Source organism: Sceloporus occidentalis, unplaced genomic scaffold, assembly GCF_023333645.1.
Source record: "Sceloporus occidentalis isolate IW3139 unplaced genomic scaffold, rSceOcc1.0.p SCAF_292, whole genome shotgun sequence".
NCBI lineage: Eukaryota > Metazoa > Chordata > Lepidosauria > Squamata > Phrynosomatidae > Sceloporus > Sceloporus occidentalis.
In genome coordinates, this window is record NW_028317272.1 from 165,665 (window position 1) to 192,500 (window position 26,836).

General features: G+C 40.2%; 4 protein-coding genes across 4 annotated transcripts in view; all 4 read right to left on the reverse strand.

The window, feature by feature from the left end:
* Positions 1-957: 957 nt before the first annotated feature.
* Positions 958-8,079, reverse strand: LOC149275288 (extracellular calcium-sensing receptor-like). The gene is made up of 6 exons (XM_089504821.1): positions 7,904-8,079; positions 5,947-5,983; positions 5,299-5,574; positions 4,201-4,788; positions 2,035-2,158; positions 958-1,862 (listed from the first exon to the last, which is right to left on the reverse strand). The coding sequence occupies exons 1-6, from the start codon at positions 8,077-8,079 to the stop codon at positions 958-960; spliced, it is 2,106 nt and encodes a 701-aa protein (XP_089360947.1).
* Positions 8,080-9,757: 1,678 nt separating this feature from the next.
* Positions 9,758-12,976, reverse strand: LOC149275289 (vomeronasal type-2 receptor 26-like). Its single transcript, XM_089504822.1, has 4 exons — positions 12,833-12,976; positions 12,010-12,117; positions 10,747-10,870; positions 9,758-10,668 (listed from the first exon to the last, which is right to left on the reverse strand). The coding sequence occupies exons 1-4, from the start codon at positions 12,974-12,976 to the stop codon at positions 9,758-9,760; spliced, it is 1,287 nt and encodes a 428-aa protein (XP_089360948.1).
* A 3,694-nt stretch (positions 12,977-16,670) lies between these two features.
* LOC149275290 (vomeronasal type-2 receptor 26-like) lies at positions 16,671-24,086 on the reverse strand. The gene is made up of 7 exons (XM_089504823.1): positions 24,067-24,086; positions 22,869-22,989; positions 21,275-21,460; positions 19,889-20,012; positions 18,911-19,810; positions 17,464-17,498; positions 16,671-16,799 (listed from the first exon to the last, which is right to left on the reverse strand). Exons 1-7 carry the CDS (start codon positions 24,084-24,086, stop codon positions 16,671-16,673), a joined length of 1,515 nt encoding a protein of 504 aa, XP_089360949.1.
* Positions 24,087-25,165: 1,079 nt separating this feature from the next.
* The window catches only part of LOC149275291 (extracellular calcium-sensing receptor-like), a 6,512-nt gene continuing 4,841 nt past the window's right edge, over positions 25,166-26,836 (reverse strand). The window contains exons 4-6 of the mRNA XM_089504824.1: positions 26,807-26,836; positions 26,480-26,603; positions 25,166-26,076 (exon numbers count right to left, since the gene is read on the reverse strand). The exon at positions 26,807-26,836 is cut by the window's right edge and continues 198 nt beyond it. Coding sequence (XP_089360950.1) covers positions 25,166-26,076; positions 26,480-26,603; positions 26,807-26,836 — 1,065 coding nt within the window. The remainder of the gene's footprint in view (positions 26,077-26,479; positions 26,604-26,806) is intronic.

The window sequence follows — 26,836 nt, forward strand, 5'->3', positions numbered from 1 at the left end:
AAATAATATACTTTTCCTTTAAAGTTTTTTTCATTGTCAGGAGAGTAAACATATTCGGAGTGAAGTATGTAACGGATTCCCTTTCATGAGTTCATACACCCCGCATCCTGCAGGGGGCAGCACTGTACATGACTTCTGAAACGTATCTCTGTCCTGGAAAACATGGCCGATGTGGTCACCCTGATCACATGGTGTTCTGTGGCCTGGCTGCTGGCCCCTTTCCTTTGTGTTAAAGATGGTTGTGCGTCTCAACTATTTGTTAATTATACACCAAGTGACAATGGATGGGCTTCACCTTTAAACTATGCAATCACTGTCATAACTCCTTCAAGTTGCCCTGTTTAGTCAGTCTCGTCTCTCTTTGGGCCCCAAATACTCTGTGCCCTCTCGCCTCCCCTGATGCCCCTCTTTTCTAGGAGGTCAGAATGTTTGCTGGGTATGAGGGTATCACAGGGTTCTACAGCCCTAAAAGCCCCGATAATGTGTATAGAAACAGCAGGAAACAACTTTCTAAATTGATTGTGTAAAAATGCAATCTCCTTTTTTTAAATATCCCTGCCCCTAGTCATGCCTCTAGGTATAGCCCCTCAAACAAAAGTGCCCCTCTCAGGCCACTGTAAAGTTTAGAAGGTGTGCAATGTAGCAGAGTCCGCATAACGTGTTCACAATGTGCGGTGGGGCAGTTGTATAAACAGATAAAATATTTAAGGCGGTTTTCCCAAGAAGGGTTTTAAATAATACACAATACATTTTTTCTCATTGTATGTCCAAAAAAATGCATTTAACTTTTATTTTCCATATTCACAATTTTATTCACAACCAGAACATTTAAAATCCTTTTTTTTTCTAGAGGTTCAGTATAACCTTAAAACTTGAAAAACAATAGTTATCGTTGAATTTCAGGGAAATGAGCCAAAAATGTATTTTTTATATATATATATTTATTGTGAGATACTCTTATTTTTTCCCTCTCCCCATTAAGCTGTTTTTTGTATTGAGTTCTGGCCTGAAAATGATAATAAAGCATTTAGGCAAGAAGATGCAAAATACCAGGGCCCAACTTGAAGACAAGATGGCAAAGATCTCCATGGCCACCGTATACTTTCCCCGAGCACTAAGGGATGCTGGGATGTAGGACACCCAGACACTGAGGAAGGCCAACATGCTGAATGTGATAAACTTGGCTTCGTTGAAACTGTCCGGTAGCCGTCTGGCCAGGAAAGCAAGAACAAAACTGATGGTGGCCAGGAGACCAAGATAACCGAGCATGCACCAGAAAGCTGTGGGTGAACCTTCATTGCAACTAATAATGATGACTCCGGCTTGGCTTTGGATGTCATGATCTGGGAAGGGAGGGTAGAAGGTCAACCATATGACACACACGACCAACTGTATAGAAACACAAAGCCCTATGACAGAGTAGGACACCTTTGTCCCTGTCCATTTTCTTAAGCTGCTCCCTGGCTTGGTGGCTTTGAAGGCAATGACAACCATGATGGTTTTGGCAAGAATACATGAGACGGCGAGTGTAAAGACCATGCCAAATGCTGCCTGACGAATGAGACATTTTCCGGGGTCAGGGTAACCAATAAAAGCTAGAGAGCTGAGAAAGCACAGAGACAGTGACACCAGAAGAAGACAACTCAGAGAGTAGTTGTTGGCTCGGACAATTGGGGTGGATTTGTAATGGATAAAAAGTGACAACAGAGCAACTGGGATCGTGGAAGATGCAATACTGGTGGCTCCCAAAGTGGTACCTAAGGGGTCTTCATGGGAAAGAAATTCTATAGATTTTGGCAGACATTGATTTTGGTCAACATTGGGCCACTGGTCCCATGGGCATCGGAAACAGTCAACTGAGTCTGACAAAGAGAAAAAGGAGAAGGTGTGTTATTTATGTACGAATTAGGAGTAACTATTACTGCTGGTAAGTGTCTACTTATAAAATATCTAAGTTGACCTCCTCAAGAGGTTTCTGCTGGAAACCTTACATAAAAGTACAGAAAGGGTACCGTCATTTTTATATTGTCTTACCTGTCTGATTTGAGATATCTCCACTGGGGCAAGGGATGCACTGAAAACAGCAGACAGGTTTCCCTTGTAACACTGCCTTTCTGAACCCTGAGGGACAACTCGGACTGCATATGGAGAAAGGAACCTGAAAGAGAAAAAGAGATAAGGCCCAAAGTGTTAGCTGTATATACAGAGAGCGTGCAGCCCGAGCTATCTGTCCCCTGTATATACAGAGAGCGCAGCCCGAGCTATGTGTCCCCTGTATATAGAGAGAGCGCGGCCCGAGCTATCTGTCCCCTGTATATACAGAGAGAGCGCAGCCCGAGCTATCTGTCCCCTATATATACAGAGAGAGTGCAGCCCGAGCTATCTGTCCCCTGTATATACAGAGAGAGCGCAGCCCGAGCTATCTGTCCCCTGTATATACAGAGAGAGTGCAGCCCAAGCTATCTGTCCCCTGTATATACAGAGAGAGCGCGGCCCGAGCTATCTGTCCCCTGTATATACAGAGAGAGCGCGGCCCGAGCTATCTGTCCCCTGTATATACAGAGAGAGCGCGGCCCGAGCTATCTGTCCCCTGTATATACAGAGAGAGCGCGGCCCGAGCTATCTGTCCCCTGTATATACAGAGAGAGTGCAGCCCGAGCTATCTGTCCCCTATATATACGGAGAGAGAGCGAGATGGGGCTATCCAACAGGAATGTACATAGATAAATGTTTAGGCAATTATGTGATCTATTTCAGTAAAGAGTTTATACCGTCTTATCTCCTGTGGTCCACTGAATGGAGCTTGTATTCACCATGAACTTGTACCCTTGCTTGGCGCTGCTATCATAACTGCCCACCTTCACATGTCGTACAGTGCCTTGAGAGTCCATTTGCCAGTTAACAATATCATATACAGCTGGGAGGTTCCCGTTCGAATCAAAATACACTTCTCTGTTATCCTTTGTCTGAAAACGTACCGTTTTCATTGACTGCAAGACCTGAAAATAGTTAATAGTTTCTGATGTTCCTCGTTCTGATTGTGTGAGAGAGCATATAATGTACAGAAGACATTCCTATTCTTCTATTTCAAAACAAAGTCAAATGAAAGACAAGTATACAGGTGAAGGATGCCTACATTCATCGAACTAAGGAAATATTACCTAAGGACTTATAGGATAGTTGTGTTCTCATTGTTTAGTGGAACTCAGACTCAATTTTTAGGACTATACCTCTGCCAGAGATTGTGACTCCACTTTAAGGTATCGTCTTGTCTTCCAACCTCAATACCTGTCCAGTTGACTCTATTCCCTTGCATCTCCAACCTTCTCTTTCAAGTGTTCTTAAACCTAATCTACGTCAATCTTTCAACTGGCATGTTGCCAACCCCCCCGCAGACATGCTCTCACCTCCCATTTTAAAGAAACCTCCCTTCCATACGTTAATCGTATCTCATTATTCTCCTATCTTTCTAGATCCATTGGCATCCAAACTACAATGACCAAAAACACTTTCTCTTTGCTGTCTTCTTTACCCTTTCTGATCTTTTCACTCCTAACACTTTACTGAGACAGCCCTCACCAACTACTATTCTGACTGTTAACAATTTTTTGACCAAAGTCTTTCACACTGTTGTCACCTCTTCACCTCATCTCTTCTGGCTCAGACCCTTCCTCTCTGACCATGCCTTTAGCATCTTCCTCTCCGACACTGGTTTGTTTCCCTTGTCCTTTCCTGACCTCTCATCCTCTCTTCTAACTCATCTCACAAATTGTATCTCTGAACTCCTTATCCGGGATGGCATCTCGCTACCATACACTCAATATCACCAAGGCAGAGTCTTTTCACTCTCCTATATCCACAGTCTCTGAAATACCCTGAGGGTATCCAGACCAGAATTATCCTCACCCAAGCAGTACCTTACCACCTGTCTCATTTATATACGATGGTACAAACATCAAAAAGGGATGACTATACCTCCCATGGTTGAAAAGCTAAAGGTTCTCCGCATCTTTGAGGGGTTTCAGAGCAAGCCTTTTGCCTGTGACTTAGAGTATCATGCAGAGCCCAGGCTAAGGCGTAGACCGCAATGTAGACGCTATAAGTAACTCTCAAGGTGCTGATGGTAGTGAAGGTATTCCCAAGAGATTCTTTGCCTGTGCAAATTTGGGTTCTATTAGACAGAACGGCCCCTGGCATTACCCACTTGCAGCCAAAGTTTTCCTCCCAAAATTCCCTTAAGAAAATGTCATCTGGGGTCTTCATGGGGTCATTAGCATTGAGAAACTCACTGAATGCAGGAATTTGTCCACTGTGCAGGGCAAAACCAATAGTCCCCTTCAGTACACTCCAGTATTTCTCCTTGGAGACCAGAGCTGATGTTGACCATGATTCACTGGCCACCCAAGTCTTCCCTGTAACCTTCCATCTCAAGAGTTCTTCTACTACTGGAAGGAGGTTGGAACCGCTGGAAAACACAACTATGGCATTTGCATTGGACTCTCTGATGACTTTTGAGATATGCTGAGCATTTCTGTCTCTACGACTAGTTAGTATGTATTCCGTGAAGGCCACACAGGCTCCAGATCTCAGTATCTCAGTCTTGGTGGCACGAATTCCATCTAGACCATAATCAGTGTTTTCAGCCAGCAGCCCAACCCAGGTCCAGCCAAAGTAGGACACCAGCTGCGCCAGACCTTGGGACTGAAAGGTATCACTGGGGACAGTTCTAAAAAAGGAAGGGAATTGTGTCCGGTCGCTTAAGATGGAGCTGGTAGAGAAGTAACTTATCTAGAAGATAGGAGGGAGAAAATAAAGCCACTTAGAGGGTTCAGAGGTAGGAAACATTTAATATAAAATGTGATTTCTAGGCAGTCCAAGCTAGCGACTCTGGAGCTTCTAGAATAGAAATACCTAACACTTTGACAGTAAGTGACATCTAAAGTGCCAATGTGTCATGTATAAAGAGGAATTCATACTTTGATTTGTTGCTGGAACCCATACCATAGAGCCTGTGTTCCAGCTCTTAGCCGGTTATTAGCTAACCTAAGAATGTTCTGAGCTACACCTGAGGTTAACTAGAAGCAGGTTGGACCCGTTAAGCAAAAGAAGTACATGAATATATATATATACTTTTGAGACTTTAGAGCTCCCCTTAACATCTGAAGAAGAGACCTCTGAAGTTCTGAAAGCTTATGTGATACTACATTTTTTTTTTTTTGCAGGATCAATGAAAGGTACCAACATTGACCAAAGATTCCATTTTCTCTTGAACCAGTGCAACTCTACCAGATTCTTTACCTGGGGATAATTGTAGAGCCCTAGCAGTCTGGCCAGTGCCAAGGAGTTGGCAGAGCTCGAGTCCCCAATGACACCCCCCAGGGGTGATGAAGAGTGTTGGCAGCGATAGTTGGGGACTGGTCTCCGATCTCCTCCAGTGAGCAGCCAGGATCCTCCTTCCAGGGCCCGTCCAGGGGAGGCACAAGAGTCAGACACCTGAACTGCAAGGGTAAGGTTGGGCAGCAGCGACTCAGAGCTATTAATCTCCTCAACAGCCAGGAGCAGAGATTGGACCCACTGGAAGATGAGAGGTACAAACCTGATCGACGCAAGAAGAGAATAAAACGTCACTACTCAGTTTGCTAGGATCTGTAGGTAGGGGGTATAAAAGTGATTCCGGTGCAAAGTATGAAATGATGTATTATCTGCTTTACTGCACCCTTTCCGGAGCCTTTATGCACGGTTCCACTGAATGTTTAATCCCAGAGATCACAACAAGATGGGTACAATAATAAATTACAGTGGGGTAATGTGGATTTGTAGCCAGTTGCATACAGTACCAGGGCGTGCAACTTGGTAAACCCAAGCAAACAGTCCAAAGCATTAAACACACATAATAAGAGCCAGGGATCCAGTCATAGTGTAAGCGCTACCAAAAGTACTTCTTACTCTAGACTCCACTCGGTGGCTATATGAGGAATTGCAGCTAAAACACAAAAAAGGAAAAAACACCCAAGCATCAATTACCCCCCACCTGCTCTGCATTGTATAGTATATCCTCACAGCCAATCATGCACATTTTAGGCTTCTGTATTGCAAATTAGGATTATGTTTGCACTAAATTTTCCCGGTATTTATTAGATTTAAATTATTCACACTTCCATTTCATGTTAAATTTTGCCAAACATGACTAAAGCAATAATGCAATAAAACATCCCCCTTTCAAAGCCTCAATCCTTATTTCTGATTTCCTACGTACCTAATAGGGGTTGAAATTCTTCATTTCAATACAAATAGAAAACATTTCTTAAAAGTTTCTTTGCTGTTTTTGTTATTCACATTTAAGAAAATAATTAAGTTACAGACCCGATTAGCTATCTTTGGAGAAAAAATATTATTTTCCCATTTAACATGCCAGAGAGCTAAAAAACCTGTGTATGCGTTTTATTACCGTACTCGGGGGACGTTGCTGTGTGAAGGCTGATGTTACGGCACAAGAAATGTGAAATTTGGAACAAATGTCGAAGATACATGAAAATGACAGGTGTGTGAGATTTTTCTAAAAAGTAAGTATTTTTAGATTTTTTTTTCCTATTAGCATGTAAATAATTTGGGGGTTTTATTTTTTTGGCATTTTTTTCTATATTAAATTAAGTGATACTATATATATATATATATATAATATATAATATATATATATTATATATATATATATATATATATATAGATAATATATATTATATATATATAATATATATTATATATCTATCTATCTATATATATATATATATATATATGACATTTCTCATATCCATTTCTCCTTCATAAAAACAACAAAAAAATATGTAAATGAAAAAGAAGAAAATTTCTGTTAAATAAAATGGGTTTCTGGGGTAAGCTCTGGCTGCTTCACTGAATTTATCGCTGGATTTCCAGGCGGCACATCAGATGTTTTGGGTCCCCTCTCTCCGTCAGAGACCGTAGATTGGTTTAATTGGGGTTAATTTCACGCGATAAAAATATTATTATCTGGGATTTCTTATTTTTGGGGGGGGGGATGACGCTGGGATTTTTCAAATATTAACCCTTTAATAGTCCATTACAAAAGTTATATTGTAGTGGCTCGTTAATGGTGGCAGCCACATGGTTCTAATGACGATCCTTATGGAAATCGCGACTTGTCAGGAGCTAAAGATATTCTGAATGAAGTCACCTGTATTCAAGCAGAAATTCCAGCTGTGATAGAGCAGTGAGAAATTAACCAATAAGGATGCTCAGATATCATTAAATCAGATGGGGATTTTAAAAAGTTGGTTCCAAATTATGTGAGAATTTGCCTATTCACTCCAAGACCATGAAATTGGGGTAAAAACCCTAAGAATCTGCCCATTCACCCTTAGACTGGGCTAAAACCCAGATAATCTGCCCATTTACACTGAAACTGGGGTAAAAACCCTGAGAATCTGCCTATTCACCCATAGACCCTAAAACTGGGGTATTAATATATACATTTGCTTTTGAATCATTTAGTCCTTGTCTTGTTTTAGATTCAGGAGCCATATGTCTATCCCCTCACCGTATTAACCTCTACCACTGCTGGGAGGCTGTTCCACCTATCTACTCCCCTTTCAGTAAAAAAAATGTACTTACATTGTATCTAAGCTTCTGACCCTCGACTTTTCACATAACCACTCTTTAAATATTCTCAGACTCTACACTTTGTTTAACTCTTTTATGGGCGACAGAAAGTATGTATCATAGTAGACTTAGGGTCTTCGGCTATTCGGGCGTATAGAATTATAAGAGGTGCAAGGACACCATGGGGGGGCATTTAAAGGCTGATATATTGTTTAAGAGGGTACAGTGACTCTTTAGGAACACAGGTTTAGGGTGTAGCTCTCCTTACGTGTTGCAGGTCACCAGAGGAGGAGGTTTCTTGAAGGTCAGCTCATGATACGTCCGGTAGACGTGGACGGGAAACAGGCCGCCGACGATGATATCACCTTTCCGATACAGTCCTGAAATATCACTCTCAAGGATTGAGCATCGGTCTAACCAGTTGGTAGCCCCAGTGCATGGCATCAGGAGGCAGGCTAAGAGCAAGTAGCGGGGCAGAACATGGCAGAACGGAGAGGGACGCGACCATTCAAAATGTTCCCATAGATCGGCTAGGAACATAACTGACCAAGGGTGAAAAAAGGAAAAAGAAAATTGATAAAGAGAAAAAAGAGTGAAAAAAAGGAGAAGAGGTTGATAAAAGTACAGATGGGGGGGAGCTAAAAGGTTTGGGTGGATGGGGAGAGACAGGGCGGTAACGCACGGGTGGCTTGTCCCCTCTCTCTGTCCCATGTGCGAGGCACAGGCTTATATTATATGTTGAGCTGCCCATAGGGAATGGTTATGAAGCTCATTACGCACAACCTTCTGATCAAACTTAATTACATTAACACTTTGGGCTCCGGAGATGATGCTTCGGCTCCACCATGTCATCGGCCCAACCTGGACTGGAGCAGGAGGAGGAGGATGGGGGAAGGGATCATAATAATGATAATTAATAATTAACAATAATAATAAGGCACTGGATAACTCTGGGAAACATTGAGCTACAGTTCCTACCCCACTGAGTACTTTAATTATGTGATTGTTTATTGAGACATAAATAATATGATAATTATTTGATTTATATAGCGCCATCAATTCCATAGCGCTGTACAACGGGTAAACGGGACATAACAAGTAGTATATAACATAACCATTCGTCTTACAGTAACAAGGGGTGATCCCCATAATCAGAATTATTATTTATTGAGTCATATAGCACCATCATATTCCGTAGCGCTGTACAACGGGTAAACGGGACATAACAAGTAGTATATAACATAACCATTCGTCTTACAGTAACAAGGGGTGATCCCCATAATCAGAATTATTATTTATTGAGTCATATAGCGCCATCATATTCCGTAGCGCTGTACAACGGGTAAACGGGACATAACAAGTAGTGTATAACATAACAACCTGGAGAGAAGAAAAAGGTAAGGCGGACCCTGCTCAAAAAAGCTTAAAGTTTATAAGGAAATGAAGCATGATGAAACTAGATGATGGTAATTATGTGATAATGGTGCGATAACGAGTGATAAACTCCGCTCCGAGGAATGTAAATAATATATATGATAATATATACTGTAATAGGATGTGGATATATGGCTACGTAGTATTTTTGTACCACGCTCTGCCTGTGTTGCTTTACCTAATTGAAGACGCTGCCAACTGCTGTAATATTAATATATTATGCGTTATATTTAATGAAATATTAATATTAAAATTATTATATTGTAAATTTGTAAAGTAGATATATATATATTTAGGGTATCTAGACCATTTAACACAAAATAGAATATGACTTTGGAAATATAGTATACATTTAAACGTCCCCTGACTACAGGAGGTTAATTCCATAGCGGAAATCGGACGTTTATACGCGGGCTGCTAAATGAATGAATGAATAAATGAAAGTACGTAAATTCATTCTTCACAAGACTTTGCGAATGAATTATGATAAAATCTTAATACATCAATAGATACTTTTTATTTGTCATATATAAAAATATAAATAACAAGGGAGCGATTATAGTATTCCTTTCACTAGTGCTAGTTGGTATTTGTTCATTTGATTTTGTATTGATAGCGTGTGGATAAATATTTTAAACATTTGTTTATCTATTATTTTATATAAATATGGTATATATATATATATATTCTATTTCTGACTTTTTCCTTTCTTCATTAGATGTTCTCTGGAATTCATGTTGGGTCGAAATAATATGATGACACACTTTGGCACAAAGATACAGATGACGACGGCCCAGCTGGATGACAGTATAGCGAATATCTCCATTGCGGCGGTATTTTTGCCCCGAGCGCTAAGGTGGGCTGGAATGAATGACACCCAGACGCTGAGGAAGGCTAGCATGCTAAACGTAATGAACTTGGCCTCGTTGAAACTGTCGGGAAGTCTTCTTGCCAAGAAAGCAACAACAAAGCTGATCGAGGCCAGGAGGCCAAGATATCCCAGCATGCACCAGAAGGCAGCTGGTAATCCTTCGTTACAGCTGATGACGAGGACCCCTGTTTGCGTGTGAGAGTCATATTCTGGGAAAGGAGGGGAAAGGGACAGCCACATTACACATATGCATAATTGAATGAAGACGCCAAGCCCAATGACAGAGTAGGAGAGTTTTACCCCTGTCCATTTTCTTAATTTGGTTCCTGGTTTGGTCGCTTTGAAGGCAATGACAACAGTGATGGTTTTTGCGAGGACACAGGAGATGCAAAGCGAAAACACCAAGCCAAAGGCCACCTGCCGCAGAAGGCACATCTCGGGTTGTGGGTAGCCAATGAAAACCAAGGAACAAAGAAAGCAGAGTGAGAGGGACACCAGGAGAAGACAACTAAGGGACCAGTTGTTGGCTCGAACAATGGGAGTAGTCCTACGGCAGACAAAGACAGCCAGAATGAAAATGGGTACCGTAGAAGAGAAGAGGGAAATGGCGGCCAAGCTGACACCCATTGGGTCATTATATGAGAGGAACTCAATGGTCCGTGGTAGGCACCTATTCTGTTCATGATTTGGCCACATGTCCCAGGAACATTGATGGCATTCAACCGCATCTGAAGGAGAACAGAGGTCTTAGAATTGTACATTGATTAGAAAGATTTTCAAAGAATATTATTTACTTTTTATATTACCTGTTTTATTGGAAATTTCTCCAAGTGGACATGGGGCACACTCAAAACAGCAGGTGGGCTTTCCTGGTATTGACACTTTTCTGAATCCTGAGGGACAACTTGGACTGCACATGGAGTGCGGAACCTAAACGAGATATGATTGAATATTCTATAGTGGAATGGAGGTAGCGGAAGTCAATACATTTGTTTTCTCTCTGAAACTAGAATGCCTATGAGGGTGATGGGGGTCGTAGGCCTCAAAAGGTTGGACTACATGGACGTGTATATTTTCTACCTAAATTTTGTGTGTCTACACTGCATTATATTGTGTACAGTAACTGATAAAAATATAGTGACACATTTCTATATTTACTTTTTTAATGAGTTAAATGCATTTGTCTTAACATTGAATTATTATTATTTTTTTATTTGTAAAAAAGCAATTTGAATTTAGTATAGATTGAGTGTTGAATTTACTGACTTTACATATTATATAATAAACATCGATATGTATTTACAACAAAATTACATGGAGAAATTACCGTACCTAGGGGGTTGGAGCTTTTAAGAAAAAAAAATTTTCAAGTCCAGTTTATTTTAATTGAAAATGTGGAAATAATGGTATTGGTACACTTTTTGGGGTTTCTTTTTGCCACCATATCTTTCTTTGTGGTACAAGCTTTGCCCTCAACTAGGTATCAATGAATAGCTTAACTTGTCCCCAAAAAATATATTGGTTTCCCTAGGTTTATAAGATTGTAACTTTATTTAAATTAGAAATTAAAAATATTGCAAAATTGAAAAAAAATAGCCCAACTGCCCAGGATGAAAAAAGTGGCCCAACACCAACACTTAGAGGGTTATATACTATACTATATATGCTATATTATTATATTATTTCCTTTGAAGGCTTAAGAATATAAACATGATATAGAAACTTTAAAGAAGCTTCAACAGCAACAGCCTATTAGTGCCTGCTTGTGTGTCACGTGACAGTTAAGTGTCCCCTGAAAAATTATGAATGAGGCACAAGTTTACATGATTAAAAATTAATTATGGGTATTAAAAAGTACTGGGAATTTTGCTTATAATGTGGCACAATTATACCTTTTAATGGAATATCCTACCAAACCGTACAAAGCATGTTTTCTTTAGCCCTGTTACCTGTAAATGTCCGTTATTCCATACAACACCAGTCCTGTTTACAATCAGGGCGCTTCCATTTGGGGAGCTTGAGTCATAGAGTCCAACTATAACCTGCTCCAAATCTCCTTTGGCCCCTACTTGCCAGTTCACAATATCATACAGGGCCGGAGGGTCCCCTTCATCATTGAAATAAATCTGGGTGTTGTCTTTGGTCCAGAAATTAACATTTTTAACATAGTGAAGTAGCTAGAAAGAGAAACACACATCAAAGAAGAGTACTTTGGAGAAGGCTTCTAAAGCGTAGCTCAAACAATAGAACCTAGGAACACATACTCAAAAAAAGTCAAATGCTAACTGTGCTAAATGTTAACAATGGTTCATTTCTTATTATTTGCAAAAATATAATAAAATCCTCAAAATGTATTCCATATTTAACAAAAGAAAAACCAGCCAGCTTTCAATTACCAAACCGAGCTCCACTTACTTGCCATGGTTGAAAAGATGAGATCTTAGCGCAGCTTCCGTCGTGGAAAGGTCCCATCCCTGGTTCGCATTGAAGCAGATTTTGCAGAGCCCACGCCAAAGAATAAACCGACGTGTACACATTGAATGTAATTCTGAGATCAGCTTGATTTATAGAGTTTTCCAGATTTTCGCTACCTGAACATTTTTGGATAGTGCCGTTACTGGTCCAACCAACCAGACCTTCTTTCTCAACCCACCGACAAGAGAACGTTTGCTCCCAAAACTCTTTGACAAAGGAATCGTCCCTATATATCGATGGGTGAAGGCTGTTGAGGTACTCAATAAATCCTGGCATCCGACCACCATGGATAGCAAAGCCAATGGTGCCCACCAAGACTTTTTGAAACCTTTCTTTGGAGAGAAGGGCTGAGGTTGACCAAGATTCACTGGCAACCCAGACTCTTCCTGATACATTTTGCCTTAATAGCTCTTCTACCACAGGCATGAAGTCAGAATCAGATGACAACACCACCACAACGTTGGCTGTTGACTCCCTGATGACTTGGACAATGTGGGGGGCATTTCTGTTGGGATGATTGGTCAATATGTTCTCGACAAAAGCCACACATGCTCCCGACATGATTATCTCTTGTTTAACCACTTGTATTCCTAGTTGGCCGTAATCATTATCCGTGGCCAGGAGGCCAACCCATGACCAGCTGAAATATGAGACCAGCTGAGCTAAACCCAGAGACTGAAACTCATCACTAGGTATTGTCCGAAAAAAGGAAGGAAAAAGGTTCCGATTGCTGAGGAATGGGCTTGTCGAAAAATAACTGATCTACAGAAATATAATCACAAACCACACATTTAGATTATATTCCACAATTGTATCCGTTTCAAAATGTCAGTGTTTGGTATATGTTTAAAAAGATTTGGCATGTTATACATACATAAGAAGGTTCCTTCGCATTCTAGTGAACATTGTTAATTTGGATTTTTCCCCTACCTGTGGATATCTGTAGAGCCCCAATATTTGAGCCATGAGGATCGAACGCGTTGACCCGGAATCGCCAACGATACCAGCTAGCTGCGCTTTCTCTTGACATTGATAATTGGGGATGCTTTCATTTCCCCCCGACAGCATCCACAGAGTGCCCACTGCTGCCCGTCTCAATACAGTACAGGTGTCAAAAACATGGAAGCCCAACGTGATGTTAGGAAGGAGATCTGGATTCATGTTGATCTCCTCCACAGCAAATATTAATGACTGCATGCTCTGGAAATTCTGGAACTCAAGCCTATTTGAGGAAAACAAAGAAAAATCATTCTTTAGAGCAACAAAGAATAATCTGGATCAATTTTTGGCCAGGAAGGGTGTTCTAGGGGTAAACACTTCAATTTAATAGTAGTTGATCCAAGCTTCGTTCTGACTGACCATGGAGTCACAAAGAAGGTTTTTGCCCCTTCTTAGCAAATTTAAAGTGAGTTTAAGAAGTTTTTTGCCTTCATCCGGATCAGTGCAATTAGGGATATTTTACAAATGTCAAAATTAAACTATTGATCTCTTAAGAGGACCCGATGATCTAGAATATCAAGAATGGTAACAGACAAAGTATGTGACACTTTAATTATACCCTTTTTTTGTTTGGTTGACATCATTTAAACAATATTTTTCATATGTATGTACAAGCAGCATATGATGTCATATAACTACGGAACACACAAATTGGTTATTTGATGACCAAAATTATTGCAAGGCTTTTTTTTGCCTTTTTTTATCTTAGTACATTGTGTTTTTTATATTTATTTTTGTGTTTGTCAGTACTTTATATCCTTATTACTTTTTACTAACACACTTAAAACACATTTTTGCATTTTTAAACAAGAACTAATGTAACGGGTATGACAAAATCTTTTTTATTTGCAGAATTTAGTTTTAGACCTTAGAATATTGACATCTATAGGCAAGAATACTTTTAGTAATGTAAAGAAAAAAAAATGTAAAGAACAATAATAATGAATAATCAGTTACTCTCCACATTTACATAGTATCTCAAAAGTGTCCAAATGGCCCAGAAACACTGAATTTGTTGAGGGCTCCAACTCTGATGACACTTAGACAGCCTCATCAGCAGTAAATGTTGATTATCTTACACAGTTGTATTTTTAGAGCAGATTTATACTTACAACTGGCATTTGAGGTCCATCGGCTTCCTCCTGAAATGTATTTCGTTGTAGATTCTGTCGACGTGAATAGGAAATGTCCCCCCTATAACAACATCTCCTGGTCGGCTGAGGTTTCCGTTGATGATTAGCGGTGACAGGTGGCAGCCTGAATTTGACCCCCAGACTGTAGACACTTCTAGAACTATCGTAGCCAGGAACGTCCAGGCCAACGAGAAGAACGGGGACCTGGTAGCTTTTCTAGACCCGATACTCAGACTAACCAGCATTTCTAGACTTTTTTTGTCTTCTTGACACACAAAGAGGATCATTCCTTCCATCAGCGTCACCCACACAAGAAGCAATACCCCCAACAGACACAAGTTTAAGATGTGTGTCATACACTCCATGTAACTCACTAAACCCCACAAAAGCAAACTGCTGTCCTCGTTATGTCCTGTTTGTCACACACAACCCACACACAACTGAACGCAGTCAACTTTCACCAGACAGGTGCTTTTGTTGGTGTCACATACACAAGCTACACTTAGTCTATTTGTGTCGCCCTCGAGACAGACCCCTTTAGTCTATTAGTGTCGCACTCTAGATAGAATCAATCAGTCTTTCAGGCCACCCAAGCCTTTCTACCTGTTAGTAGACACACGCACCTCACTGGGTCTGCCAACAAGAGTCTCGCACGCACTGCAGGCCGTCTCCGTTACTCTCTCACCGAATGCATTTTTATACCGTGTTTGCTAAGCTGTCGTTTCAAGTATACATTCCTAATTAACCCATCATGAATTAAGAAGTACCCAGGGGACCACTCTGCATTTCCAAGTCTTTAATCACTCGTAATTTCAAGAGAACATTTAATCTATCATCACGTGACTTAATAGCTAGGAATGGAAAAGTAGAGTATAATATATTTACTAGGCTGCAAATATAAATAATATATAGATCAAATGTAAGGATGGATCGTTCCAGGCTCCTTTAAATCCCCTAAATTCACATCAAAGATCTTTCAAATATTGCGGATTGCCTGTCTATGCTCGCCTTCTCTTCTTCTCACGCCTCTTGGCTGAAGGTCTGTGACATCAATAGAACTGTAGGGTCCTCCTGACTGCTGGAGGCTATCCTCCTATCTACCAAAAGGCTGCACAGTAATACAGTAATGATGGACAACTTACTTAAATTTGCATCATCATTAAAATTTTCAGAAGTCATTTTGATGGGCATTTGGTTGCACCAACTGGAGTTGACCTTATTTCCTTTAACTTGCCAACTTGATTCAATCTTTGAAATGTTGGCTGAACCCTTGGTGAGGTGGTAACCAAGTCCAGGAAGTAGAGGTCTTCTCTTATGACAACCACTATAACCTCCCAGGAGTTGAGCCCCAAGGTCCGAGCAGCCACCGGGACGTAAAGCAATTCTTAATCTAAGACAAGACCAAGGACTGTTTAAGGTCTTGTTTAAAGTATCTACATCCAGAACTAGAGGGGACGAATGGATCTGATCTGCCGTCACAGTCTACGTTGCTATATTTCGTTAATCTACTAAAGTGCAAGGTACCAAGGGAGTAAACAAAATGTATAGTCAGGGATAGCCAAGAGTTCATAAAACAGTGAAAATGGCTGAGATCAGTAAATGAAGACTACATGGGCTGATTGGTCCTCCTCTGTTGTCAAACTCTATGATCTATGATGTATGATACGTTACAGCAAAACTACAGATTGGTACACAGGAACAAACATAGGAACCATACTTTTTGAATAAGCAAGACAGGACTCGATACTTTACTTTAAGTAGGGTTGGTAATCAGTCCAAATTCAGGATAGTCTGCAGGTGAGACTACCAGATGATCACTGTACAATTAGGAATTCCAAGCGGCAGATCAAGTGTGAATTAATACAGAAATCATGATCCCAGAAAGACAAAGCATAAAATGGCTACGGGGCAAGAGCACCGGGTCACAGGCTCAACCCCAAGTGGTGATAATCTTGAGTTTGAAAAACTTACAACAGTAGAAATGAATTTAAACTTTATTTTTGTGCTTTGCCTTTCCCCATAGGATACACTCTGAGGAAACATATAGGGCCAAACATGTAGGCCACCAGAGGCCAACGTGAGGCCTGGATGTCAAAGATCTCCATGGCAACCGTGTGTTTGCCTCAGGCGCTGAGCAAAGCCGGAATGTAGGACACCCAGAGGAAGGCCAACATGCTGAAGGTGAGGAACTTGACCTCGTTGAAGCTGTTGGCGAGCCGCCGGGCCAAGTAGTGTATAACATAACAATTCGACTTACAGAAAGAAGGGGTAATCGCTATAATCAGATAACATAATTTGCTATTATTATTATTCTTTATTGATTTATATAGTGCCATCATATTCCGTAGCGCTGTACAATGAGTAAATGAGGCATAACAAGCAGTGTATAACATAACAACCTGAATAGAAGCAAAAGGTAAGATACACCCTGCTCAAACAAGCTTAAAGTTTGTAAGGAAATGAAGCATTTTTATTTGATGAACTAGATGATGGTAATTGTGTCATGGGGGTCACTTCCAAACCAGAATGTGCGTCTTCACAATGAGTGACCAACTCCGCTCCAAGGCCTGGTATTGTCCAGGTTTTCTTTAAACCAAATCCAAGGACAGTTTTACACAATGATATAAATAGAATATATATAAATGTAAATTATATATATATATATGTATATATATATAAAATAATAATGTGGATATGTATTTTTGTACTACGTTCTGCCTGTGTTTTTACCTAATTGAAACAGTTGGAATCTCCTTTTTGTTAAACTACTTTTTGTTAAATATATATATATATTTGTATTATTAATATACTATGCGTGATATTCAATAAAATAAGTTATTAAAGGACTTGATATTGTAAATTAACGTGTAACCCTTTCTAGGGATTTCAATTCCTGCTGCTGTGTCGCTGACTCACCTGCAGTTCCTGAGGAGTGACCAGCAGATGGCGAACTGCAAAGCACATGGCTGAGGTTATAAAAGGGGGCATTGGGACTTTTGGGGGGAGTTCAGTGCTGGATGTTGTAGGTGAAGGATCATGTGCCACAGTGTTTGAGGCCTGGGGTTGAGGCCTGTCCGTCAAGGTGTGCAGTGGGGTGTGTGGAGAGTCTGGAAAAATGAACTCTGCAGACAGCTGAACCTGAACAAGATACCTAACCCTTCTGGCTGAGATTGCTGTGAGCAGCGAGGAAGGCCCAGCAGTAGCTGAAGGAGCCGGCACCTGACAGACTGATTTGGTCGCAGACTGGTGGAGCATTAAGCTTGAGATCTCTCCCCCTGTCACAAAACAGGGCGCCCTGAACTTTATTTCACACATAGGAGACCAGTTTACACTGACTTACATTAATAGTGAATGAACCAGCATTACCAAAGCCTGTGTGGATTGCTGGCTTTTATGGGCCCCGACTATGTGTACCAACTAAAAGTACCAACTAAAAGTACCAACTAAAAGTACCCCCTTACGAAAAAATTACTGCAGTTTTTCTGAAGTAATACTGCAGTTTTTTGGACATGAAAAAACTGCAATACTGCACTTTTACTGCAGTATTACTGCACATTTACTGCAGTTTTACTGCATTTGTACTTCACTGTACTGCACTTTTACTGCACATTTACTGCAGTTTTTTTTATATATTGCAAACCTACAGTTGTACTTCAATGTACTGCAACTTTATTGCATTTGTACTTCCGTACAAAAATAACTGCAGAAAAACTGCAGTACAGTGAAGTACAAATGCAGTAAAACTGCAGTAAATGTGCAGTATTGCAGTTTTTTCATGTCCAAAAAACTTCAGTATTACTTCAGAAAAACTGCAGTAATTTTTCGTAAGGGCCAGACTGCCCCTAGGGTGGGTGGCAGCATTGGCTTGTGGGCGGGTGAGGTTATTTTTTAGGGATCACAGAGATATTGGTGGGCCTACCCAAAACCCTGTTACAAACACAAAATAGAATATTACTTTCGAAATAAAGTATACATTTAAGCTTAAGACTTTTTTGAGGGACTTTCAGAGGGTCAAATAATACAAACTATGGGGAACGTCTCCTGACCTCAGGGATAGTTGGTCACCTTGCGGTATGATATGAGGTTTATTCCATAGCCGAAATTCTACCGTTTACACGTGGGCTGCTAGGGAATAAATTAATAAATTATAATAAAATCTTAATACATCAATATATACTTTTTATTTGACATATATAAAAATATAAATAACAAGGGAGCGATTATAGTATTCCTTTCACTAGTGCTAGTTGGTATTTGTTCATTTGATTTTGTATAGATAGCGTGTGGATAAATATTTTAAACATTTGTTTATCTATTATTTTATATAAATATGGTATATATATATATATATTCTATTTCTGACTTTTTCCTTTCTTCATTAGATGTTCTCTGGAATTCATGTTGGGTCGGAATAATATGATGACACACTTTGGCACAAAGATACAGATGATAACGGCCCAGCTGGATGACAGTATAGCGAATATCTCCATTGCAGCGGTATTTTTGCCCCGAGCGCTAAGGTGGGCTGGAATGAATGACACCCAGACGCTGAGGAAGGCTAGCATGCTAAACGTGATGAACTTGGCCTCGTTGAAACTGTCGGGAAGCCGTCTGGCCAAGAAAGCGACAACAAAGCTGATCGAGGCCAGGAGGCCAAGATATCCCAGCATGCACCAGAAGGCAGCTGGTAATCCTTCGTTACAGCTGATGACGAGGACCCCTGTTTGCGTGTGAGAGTCATATTCTGGGAAAGGAGGGGAAAGGGACAGCCACATTACACATATGCATAATTGAATGAAGACGCCAAGCCCAATGACAGAGTAGGAGAGTTTTACCCCTGTCCATTTTCTTAACTTGGTGCCTGGCTTGGTTGCTTTGAAGGCAATGACAACAGTGATGGTTTTTGCGAGGACACAGGAGATGCAAAGCGAAAACACCAAGCCAAAGGCCACCTGCCGCAGAAGGCACATCTCGGGTTGTGGGTAGCCAATGAAAACCAAGGAACAAAGAAAGCAGAGTGAGAGGGACACCAGGAGAAGACAACTAAGGGACCAGTTGTTGGCTCGAACAATGGGAGTAGTCCTACGGCAGACAAAGACAACCAGAATGGAAATGGGGACCGTAGAAGAGAAGAGGGAAATGGCGGCCAAGCTGACACCCATTGGGTCATTATATGAGAGGAACTCAATGGTGCGTGGTAGGCACCTATTCTGCTCATGATTTGGCCACATTTCCCAGGAACATTGATGGCATTCAACCGCATCTGAAGGAGAACAGAGGTCTTAGAATTATACATTGATTAGAAAGGTTTTCATAGAATATTATTTACTTTTTATATTACCTGTTTTATTTGAAATTTCTCCAAGTGGACATGGGGCACACTCAAAACAGCAAGTGGGCTTTCCTGGTATTGACACTTTTCTGAATCCTGAGGGACAACTTGGACTGCACATGGAGTGCGGAACCTAAACGAGATATGATTGTGGAATGGAGGTATAGGAAGTCAATACATTAATTTTCTCTCCAAAAATGGACTGATGTACATCTTTGAACTACAGCTCCCATAACCCTCAACTAGAAGGGTTATGAGGGTAATGGGGGTTGTGGCCCTTAAAAGTGGGTGAACCAGGGATGCAAAAAAGTTGGATTAGGTGTGGACATGTGTATTTTCTACCTAAATTTTGTTTCTTTAGCATTTTTACAGAGCTCTAATGTGTGTCTAAACTGCATTATATATCGGGTACAGTAACTGATAAAAATATATTTACTTTTTATAATCCGTTATATGACATTTGTCTTAACATTGGATTATTAGATTAGCTCAATTTTAGTTTTACATTTTTAGATTAATTTAAGGAGAAAGAAATCCCATTATATTAGGTATCTTCCAAGTTTTGGAACATAAAAGCAATACGCAAGTAAGAACATTTTACATCTGTAAGATATCCGTACATTTTGTTTTTTTAGCAATTTTTTTAAGTAGAATTTTTTGTAAAAAGCTATTTGAAATCTATAGTATAGATTGAGCTGTCCTGACTTTGTATTCTGTCAGAAGTTGTTATTTAATAAACATCAATATTGCTTTCATCGCCTACATGGGCTGCGTGCGGAAGCTACATGTATTTACAACTAAATTGAGAAATTACTAAGACGGTTGGAGCTTTTATGAAAACATTTATTTTTTTTAGTTAATTTTTACTATTTATGGGGAAATAATGGTAATGGTACACTTTTTGGGGTTTATTTTTGCTACTATATGTTTATATGTGATACAAGGTTTGCCCTCAACTAGGTATCCATGACTAGCTTAACTTTACCCCCAAAAATATATTGGTTTCCCCTAGGTTTGTAAGATTAGAATATTTAAATTAGAAGTATTGCAAAGATTAAAAAAATTAGCCAAGCTTCCAATGGTGAAAAAGATGGCCCAACGCTGAGGGTTATACAGTATATTATATACTTATACTATTTCAACCAAATATTAATTGAGCCCACAAGCATGTTATGCATATAAACCTTAATAGATCTGTTACTTTATTATTTCCTTTGAAGGCTTAAACATATAAACCCAATATAGACAGCTTATCAGTGCCTGCTTTTGTGTCACACAACAATTCGCACTTAAAGTCCTTTAACGGAATGTCCTACCAAGCCATAAACAGCATGCCTTCTTTAGCCCTGTTACCTGTAAATGTCCAATATTCCATATAATAGCAGTCCTGTTTACAATCAGGGCACTTCCACTTGGGGAGCTTGAGTCATAGAGTCCAACTATAACCTGCTCCAAATCTCCCTTGGCCCCTATTTGCCAGTTCACAATATCATAGAGGGCCGGAGGGTCCCCTTTATCATTGAAATAAATCAGGGTGTTGTCTTTGGTCCAGAAATTTACATTTTTAACATAGTGAAGTAGCTAGAAAGAGAAACAGTAAAGGGTAAAATTAAGAATAACGTAATCTTTGTGCTCAAATCATGGAACTGAAGTTTGGAGAAGGCTTCTTAAGCGTAGCTCAAATAATAGAATTTAGGAACAGCCACTCAAAAAAAGTTAAATGCAAATAAGTGTTAACACAAGTTCAAATTATTTGCTTGGGCCAAAAATAAAATCGTCAAAATGCATTCCATATTTTCAGCCAGCTAAAATTACCAAACCGAGCTCCACTTACTTGCCATGGTTGAAAAGATGAGATCTTAGCGCAGCTTCCGTCGTGGAAAGGTCCCATCCCTGGTTCACATTGAAGCAGATTTTGCAGAGCCCACGCCAAAGAATAAACCGACGTGTACACATTGAATGTGATTCTGAGATGATTTATAGAGTTTTCTAGTTTTTCGCTCCCTGAACATTTTTGGATAGTGCCGTTACTGGTCCAACCAACCAGACCTTCTTTCTTAACCCACCGACAAGAGAACATTTGCTCCCAAAACTCTTTGACAAAGGGATCGTCCATATATATCGATGGGTGAAGACTGTTGAGGTGCTCAATAAATCCAGGCATCCGACCACCATGGATAGCAAAGCCAATGGTGCCCACCAAGACTTTTTGGAACCTTTCTTTGGAGAGAAGAGCTGAGGTTGACCAAGATTCACTGGCAACCCAGACTCTTCCTGATACATTTTGCCTTAATAGCTCTTCTACTACTGGCATGAAGTCAGCATCGGATGACATCACCACCACAACATTAGCGGTTGACTCCCTGATGACTTGGACAATGTGGGGAGCATTTCTGTTGGGATAATTGGTCAATATGTTCTCGACAAAGGCCACACATGCTCCGGACATGATTATCTCCTGTTTAACCACTTGTATTCCTAGTTGACCGTAATCATTATCCGTGGCCAGGAGCCCAATCCATGACCAGCTGAAATATGAGACCAGCTGAGCTAAACCCCGAGACTGAAACTCATCACTAGGTATTGTCCGAAAAAAGGAAGGAAAAAGGTTCCGATTGCTGAGGAATGGGCTTGTCGAAAAATAACTGATCTACAGAAATATAATCATAAACCATACATTTAGATTATATTCCACAATTGTATCCGTTTCAAAATGTCAGTGTTTGGTATATGTTTAAAAAGATTTGGGATGCTATACACACATAAGAAGGTTCCTTCGCATTCTAGTTAACATTGTTAATTTGGATTTTTCTCCTACCTGTGGATATCTGTAGAGCCCCAATATTTGAGCCATGAGGATCGAACGCGTTGACCCGGAATCGCCAACGATACCAGCTAGCTGTGCTTTCTCTTGACATTGATAATTGGGGATGCTTTCGTTTCCCCCCGACAGCATCCACAGAGTGCCCACTGCTGCCCGTCTCAATACAGTACAGGTGTCAAAAACATGGAAGCCCAACGTGATGTTAGGAAGGAGATCTGGATTCATGTTGATCTCCTCCACAGCAAATATTAATGACCGCATTCTCTGGAAATTCTGGAATTCAAAGCTGTTTGAAGAAAAGAAAGAAAAATCTGATAGCACAATCATTCTCAAAATATATCATTAATAAACCTCACCATATCTCCTGATTCACATGGACTTGTAAAACATACATACAGCCACATTATTATCATTACCCCTTCTTTTCCAACCAGACAGATAATCTCTAGATGAACCAGAAGGTAGACCTACAAAGCACCTGCCACCTACACCCTATACAAAAGCTGATAAAAAAGGAATCTGGTTCCTCCAAGATGTATATTTTCCCATTTGCCTAAAAACTCCGCAATTATCAGAAATCTTTTTCTAATAAGAGTCACTCATACTGGTTGACCATTCCAGTTATCAATTACAGTTTCTCAAAAATAGCCTTATATCTCATATTGCATCATACATTTATTATGTTAAAATTGATGGACTAGTCTTTTTTTCAACATTACTAAATGAATGTACTCAACTATGGACCCCAAAGAGTAACCGATGATCTAGAATATAAAAAATGGTAAAGTACAAAGCATGTGACACATTCATTATTTTTTAAATTTATTTGGTTAATACAATATGTACGCTGTTCTTTGTATGAGTGTTCCAGTAGCATATGATGTCATATACTGAATACACAAATATATTATTTGATGACCAAAAATATAGCCTTTTTGTGTCTTGTTAATCTTGGTACATTTTGCATTGGATGGTATATGATTAAAATCTTATACAAAGTATGGATCAGAAGGACTAATGCAACCGCTACAACAAAAAACAGTTTTAGACCTTAAAATAATGATCTCTATGGGCAAGAATATTTTATGTTTTTCTTGTTCACGAGCATAAAATCCTAATAAAAAAATGAGGTCTGAGGACTAACAGTCAATTTGAACAATTATAATAATTATATATAATTATAATAATAATATAGAATAATCAAGTACTCTCCCCGTTTATACGGTATCTCCAAAGTGTTTAAATGGCCCAGAAGCACTCAATCTGTTGAGGGTTCCAACTCTGATGACACTCAGCCAGCCTCATTAGCAGTAAATGTTGCTTATCTTACACAGTTGTATTTTTAGAGCAGATTTATACTTACAACTGGCATTTGGGGTCCATCGGCTCGCTCCTGAAATGTATTTCGTTGTAAATTCTGTCGACATGAATAGGAAATGTCCCCCCTATAACAACATCTCCTGGTCGGCTGAGGTTTCCGTTGATGATTAGCGGTGACAGGTGGCAGCCTGAATTTGACCCTCGGACTGTAGACACTTCTAAAACTATCGTAGCCAGGAACGTCCAGGCCAACGAGAAGAACAGGGACCTGGTAGCTTTTCTAGACCTGATACTCAGACTATCTAGCATTTCAAGGCTTTTTTTGTCCTTTTTGACACACACAGAGGATCAGTCGGTACACACGCAAGAAGCAATACCACCGACTGACACAAATTTAAGATGTCTGTACAATGACAAGAGTTTTGGTGCCTGTTTGTCACACACAACCCATGTTTTTTCTGAACGCAGTCATTTTTCGCAATAAAGGCTCCTTTGTCTGTTGGTGTCACATACATAAGCTACACTTATTAGTCTATTAGTGTCGCACTCTAGATAGAATCCATCAGACGATCAAGCCACCCAAGCCTTTCTACCCGTTCCTTTCAAACACGTGACACAAACTGTAAGTCTGAAAGTGTCGCTCTCTTGCCAGGGTCTTCAGACTGTTAGATCGCACACATCAGGCCTTTTCACACTTTGTTCCGCACACACACGCACCTCACTGGGTCTGCCAACAAGAGTCTCGCACACACTGCAGGCCGTCTCTGTTACTCTCTCACCCAATGCATTTTTATACCGTGTTCGCTAAGCTGTCGTTTTGAGAATTCAGAGGCAAATTACAGTATACAGTCCTAATTAACCCATCACGAATTAAGAAGTACTCAAGGGACCACTCTGCATTTCCAAGTCTTTAATCACTCGTAATTTCAAGAGAACATTTCATCTATCATCACGTGACTTAATAGCGAGGAATGGAAAAGTAGAGTATAATATATTTATTGATCTATACCTCTCCTGGCAACTAGGCTGCAAATATAAATATACAGATCAAATGTATGGATGGATCGTTACAGGCTCCTGTTTTTTTTATTTCGGTCATGTCCGGTCTGAAAAACTTAAAACAGTACAAATTACATTAAGCATTATTTTTGTGCTTTTCCTTTCCCCATAAGATACTCTCTTGAGTTCATGTTGGGTCTAAACAATAGGATGAAACATTTAGGGCCAAACATGCAGACCACCAGAGCCCAACTTGAGGACTGGATGGCAAAGATCTCCATGGCCACGGTGTATTTGCCTTGGGCGCTGAGAGAAGCCGGGATGTAGGACACCCAGACACTGAGGAAGGCCAACATGCTGAAGGTGATGAACTTGGCCTCATTGAAGCTGTCGGGGAGTCGCCGGGACAAGAAGGCAACAATAAAACTGATAGTGGCCAGGAGACCAAGATATCCCAACATGCACCAGAAGGCAACAGGCGAGTTCTCATTACACTCAACAATGATGATTCCAGGGCGAGTTTGGATGTTGTGCTGAGAAAAAGGAGGGGAAAGAGACAACCACAAAACACATAATATAAACTGAACAAAGGAGCATATGAAAATAATTAAGTAGGACACCTGAGGACTTGTCCATTTTTTTAGCCTGCTGCCTGGTTTTGTGGCCATAAAGGCAAACACCACCATGATAGTTTTGGCCAAGATGCAGGAAACGCAAATGGTAAAGACCATGCCAAATGCCGCCTGGTGCAGAAGACACTTCTCTGATTGAGGATAACCAATAAAAGCCAAAGAACAGAGGAAGCAGAGAGACAGAGACATCAGGAGAACACAGCTTAAAGAATAATTGTTAGCTTTGACAATAGGCGTATTCTTATAATGTATGAAGAGACTAAAGATGGACATGGGAATCATAGAAGAGGAAATACTGGTGGCTGCTAAGGCCATCCCTAAAGGTTCTTCATAAGAGAGGTACTCTACAGCTTTGGGTAGGCATCGATCTTTTTGGTCATTGGGCCACATATCCCAAGGACACTTAGAACAGCCAATCGAGTCTGAAAGAAAAAAAACCTCATATGTGAAAGAATGTAAAATGTTCCAGCAGATCAAAATATGGCAGAAGCTTGTTCAGCACCTTTGGTGGAACTATAACCATTACACCTCGCAGACTTTACTGCATTATAAATGGCCAAACAAAATGAGTTTTTTCTTGGTGGAAGAATTTAACTGTCCTTTGATACTGAATAGTGGAGTTAGCATAATAACTTCATAGAATTACCTTTGTATTATTGAGGGTCACCTAAGCTCAACTGGGTTGGAAATACTTCATGCACAGTTAAGAGATGCAATGTTTCAACTTCTCACAACACGCCTTCAACTCATGCATACAAAATCTAGAAATATAAAATAAAAGCTCCATGCTGGTTCCAAAAACATTATTAGGAAAATGGTACATACTTGTCTTATTGGAGATCTCTCCTTGAGGACACGGGATACATTGGAAGCAGCAGACTGGCTCTCCTCTGCGGGCTGCTTTCCGGAAGCCTGGTGGACAGCTTTCACTGCAAACCGAGAGGGGAACCTTGGAGAAAATGTAGATTTTTGTTGGTTACATATCTAATGAAACATGTTTACAAATATTTATTCTCTCCATCAAAGTTTTACTGATCACAGAATGGCTTGATCTCATTTGCTGAGGATCATTTTCTATTCTATTTTGTCCCCCGAATTTAGGCAAATGTCGATGTCAGTAATATTTCTGGAATCCATATGGTCATCTCTTACCTCCTTTAAACTTGAAGACCACCAGACCAA

Excerpts from the sequence above, each read along its gene's own strand:
- LOC149275289 (XM_089504822.1), bottom strand. The coding sequence starts at position 12,976 with ATGTCGGGAGCATGTGTGGCTTTTGTCGAGAACATATTGACCAATCAT. Across the intron at positions 10,871-12,009 it reads ATGATATTGTGAACTGGCAA|GTTCCGCACTCCATGTGCAG; the intron begins GTAGGGGCCAAA and ends TATCTCGTTTAG. Across the intron at positions 10,669-10,746 it reads AGAAATTTCCAATAAAACAG|ATGCGGTTGAATGCCATCAA; the intron begins GTAATATAAAAA and ends GTTCTCCTTCAG.
- LOC149275290 (XM_089504823.1), bottom strand. The coding sequence starts at position 24,086 with ATGGACCCCAAATGCCAGTT. Across the intron at positions 21,461-22,868 it reads ATGTTTTTGACACCTGTACT|CTACTTCACTATGTTAAAAA; the intron begins GTATTGAGACGG and ends TTCTCTTTCTAG. Across the intron at positions 16,800-17,463 it reads TCACTCCTCAGGAACTGCAG|TCGAATTGTTATGTTATACA; the intron begins GTGAGTCAGCGA and ends TCTTTCTGTAAG.
- LOC149275288 (XM_089504821.1), bottom strand. The coding sequence starts at position 8,079 with ATGCCATGCACTGGGGCTACCAACTGGTTAGACCGATGCTCAATCCTT. Across the intron at positions 5,984-7,903 it reads CCTCTGGTGACCTGCAACAC|CTGCAATTCCTCATATAGCC; the intron begins GTAAGGAGAGCT and ends TTTGTGTTTTAG. Across the intron at positions 1,863-2,034 it reads AGATATCTCAAATCAGACAG|ACTCAGTTGACTGTTTCCGA; the intron begins GTAAGACAATAT and ends TCTCTTTGTCAG.